Below are 3,380 nucleotides of genomic sequence, written 5' to 3' on the forward strand. Positions count from 1 at the left end.
GTACTCCTACCTCCACTCTTATATGTAACTCTATGTTCCTCCCTCTTCTGGAAATAGGTGTTAACTACAGCCATTTCCATCCTCTTAGCAAAGTCCACCACCATCTGTCCTTCTAGGTTCCTTCCCTTAACACCAAACCTGCCCATCACCTCCTCATCACCTTTGTTCCCCTCAACAACGTGCCCGTTGAAGTCTGCCCCAATCACCACTCTCTCCCCTCTGGGAATACTCTCCATCACCTCATCTAACTCACTCCAGAATCTCTCCTTCTCTTCTAACTCACACCCTACTTGTGGAGCATAACCACTGACTACATTCAACATTACCCCTTCAATTTCCAACTTCAAACTGATCACTCTGTCTGACACTCTTTTCACCTCTAAAATATTCCTCACAAGCTCCTCCTTCAGGATCACTCCTACCCCATTTCTCTTCCTGTCCACACCATAATCAAACAGCTTGTATCCCCCTCCAATGCTATGCGCTTTGCTACCCTTCCACCTGGTCTCCTGCACACACAGTATATCTACCTTCCTTCTCTCCACCACGTCCACCAGCTCTCTACCTTTCCCTGTCATTGTGCCAATATTAAGAGTCCCTATTCTGGGACCTATACTCCTGCCTTTCCTGTTCTAACACATTTTGATTCACTTGTTTGTTTACTGAGATGATTAAAAATGTTTAAGTTGCTCCAATTTTCAAATTATCTTCACAAAACCATGTCCTTGTCATGGACCAATGTTGGGGGAAAGCTGCTCTAATTTTAAAGGTACTAGAACATCACTGAAGAGTAAAACTATTGTGCTGCTGTTACCATAGTGTTTGCTCATATTTTAAGGCTATACACTCCTGGTGTTGGTACATCCTTTGTCAAACTTAGAAGCCACATGTAACTCCATTATGTGTAAATAGTGTTTTTTTCTTTGTTTTTTTTTTTTACTATGTTTGCCTGGAACTTTAGGTTATTCAACTAGGCTCTGATAGGCACTATGGGTTTGTTTTTGTTCCTTATGAGGAAACAGTCTACTGGTTAAGGTTTGGGTTATTAACAACTTAAAATATACACCAATTTTGACCAAAGATATGTGGCAAAGGTGGACATAAACAAAGACCTCAGTCACACTCAAGAATGATAAAAATGAGCACAAAGGGCGCTGTAGTTCAAGGTCTATGGAGAGAAAAACAGCAGCAGAGGTGAGTATAAGGGAGGGGTGGGAGGTGAGTAAAGTTAAATGGCAGGAAGCTTTGGTCAATAAGCTGCCAGAGTTCAGCAGCTTCTCCTCTCTGGTGATGGAGACCTTGGAGGAAACTGAACTCTGCTTTCCACATCTCCTTAATGCCTCCTGTGTGAGGCCAAAGCGTCCTCACTTTGAGACCATACTGACTTATGTCCTGCTGTCCTCCATGTCTCTGCTCACTGCATCTCTCAATGTTCTGGTCATCATCTCTGTCTCCCACTTCAAGTATCCAGATTAGTCATTAACAAACTTGTAGACAGTAATAGAAAAGAGACAGTTTGTAAAAAAAGGAAAAAAAATCACTTTATACCAAATTGTAAGAGAAAAAGTAATGTTTCCAAACTAATACTATATATCATGTAATTATGAATGTATTTCTGGTCTTCCTCTCCAGGCAGCTCCACACCCCCACCAGCCTCCTCATCCTCTCTCTGGCTGTTTCAGATTTCTTTGTAGGCCTCCTCCTGGTGTTTCAAACTACACTCACAAACGGCTGCTGGTACATTGGTGACCTCATGTGTGCTCTGTATCAGTATCTAGCATGCATCATTACTTCTACTTCAATAGGAAACATGGTGCTCATATCTGTTGATCGCTATATTGCTATTTGTGATCCTCTGCATTACTCCACCAAAATCACACTGAAAAGAGTCAAGATCTGTGTTTGTTTGTGTTGGACATGTTCTGTGTTCTATCAAAGTCTGATACTGAAGGATGTCCTGGAACAACCAGGCAGGTATAACTCCTGCTTTGGAGAGTGTATCATTGTCATCAACCCCATTGCTGGACTTGCACACATTATTATTTCCTTCACTGGTCCCATTACTGTTATTCTAATTCTGTATATGAAAGTATTTGTGGTGGCTGCATCTCAGGCTCGTGTCATGAGGTCTCACACTGCAGCTGTCACACTCCAGGGTTCAATGAAAGTATCAGCTAGGAAATCTGAAATGAAAGCAGCCAGGACTCTTGGTGTTGTTGTAGTTGTGTTTATAATATGTCTCTGCCCATATTATTTTGTTGCTCTTACAGGCCAAGATAATTTGCTCAGTGTTGCATCTGCTACCTTTGTCATATTTTGGACATACATTAACGCCTGTCTAAATCCTTTGATCTATGCCTTTTTCTACCCCTGGTTTAGAAAATCTGTTAAACTCATTGTCACACTTAAGATACTTCTGCCTAATTCCTCTGAGGCCAAAATGCTGTAGAGAGATTTTGCCAATATATGCATTTGTTCATGGTCATAAAAAAATTGCTGGACCATTTTCAATCAGGCATGGTAGACTAGGATGAAATTCTTTGAAATTAATGGTAGATGCCCAATCTAGTTTAAATATTTGGTTTCTGTCATCCAATATCTATTTATATTGTTATAAAATAAAGAAAACACTGCTCACACTTTACTAAAAGGATGATAATGAGAGAAGACTGTAGACAGACTGGACAAGGACCGTAAGTACCAAGATTCACTGAAGTTTAGAGGCAAATATTGCACTCTTTACTCCACTACTCCATTTATTTGTTTCTTAGAATTTTATAATAATAGTATATTTTGTTTTAATCATCTGACAATTGATCCCTGGTAGGAAATTTGATTTGATTTATTCTTTCAAGCATATAAAAAAACAGTTGATATAACAACACACATTTTTACACACAATCCAATATCAATTTGCTTATACCTAGTACTGTACATGCTTGAATGGAGTAGGAAGAAGTCAGACTTATCCAGTCCTACCCCATGGCATCATCTTACCATCACTGGTTTGCAAGCAATAAATGATTCACTTCTACACTCACACATATTATACTAAAAAAGAATATAACAGTGTTAACATTCCTACATCACACCAGTGATGTATTAAAGAATGGTTACAAAATATACACCACACCCACAATAGTCCATGTAGTTAATCATTGAGCCTGTTCTTGCATATATCTTGATTGACACATGCCTTTATATTTACGTTTAAACGCGTCAATTCTATCACTATTTTTTATATCCACACTTAAATTATTCCATAGTTTTACCCCACTTATGGAAATACAAAATCTTTTTTTGGTTGTACGTATAGCATGAATTTTTAAATTTAACTGACCCCTTAAATTGTATCCCCCTTCCCTTTCATTAAATAGTTT

The 3,380-nt window shown here is 38.9% G+C and overlaps 1 protein-coding gene across 1 annotated transcript; it reads left to right on the forward strand.

Annotated features, from left to right (window-relative positions):
- Positions 1-1,129: 1,129 nt before the first annotated feature.
- LOC109953284 (trace amine-associated receptor 1-like) lies at positions 1,130-2,449 on the forward strand. Its single transcript, XM_020588720.1, has 3 exons — positions 1,130-1,194; positions 1,353-1,463; positions 1,633-2,449. Exons 1-3 carry the CDS (start codon positions 1,130-1,132, stop codon positions 2,447-2,449), a joined length of 993 nt encoding a protein of 330 aa, XP_020444376.1.
- The last annotated feature ends 931 nt before the right edge of the window (positions 2,450-3,380 follow it).

The sequence above is a fragment of the Monopterus albus genome, unplaced genomic scaffold (genome assembly GCF_001952655.1).
Source record: "Monopterus albus unplaced genomic scaffold, M_albus_1.0 scaffold604.1, whole genome shotgun sequence".
NCBI classification, from domain to species: Eukaryota; Metazoa; Chordata; class Actinopteri; order Synbranchiformes; family Synbranchidae; genus Monopterus; species Monopterus albus.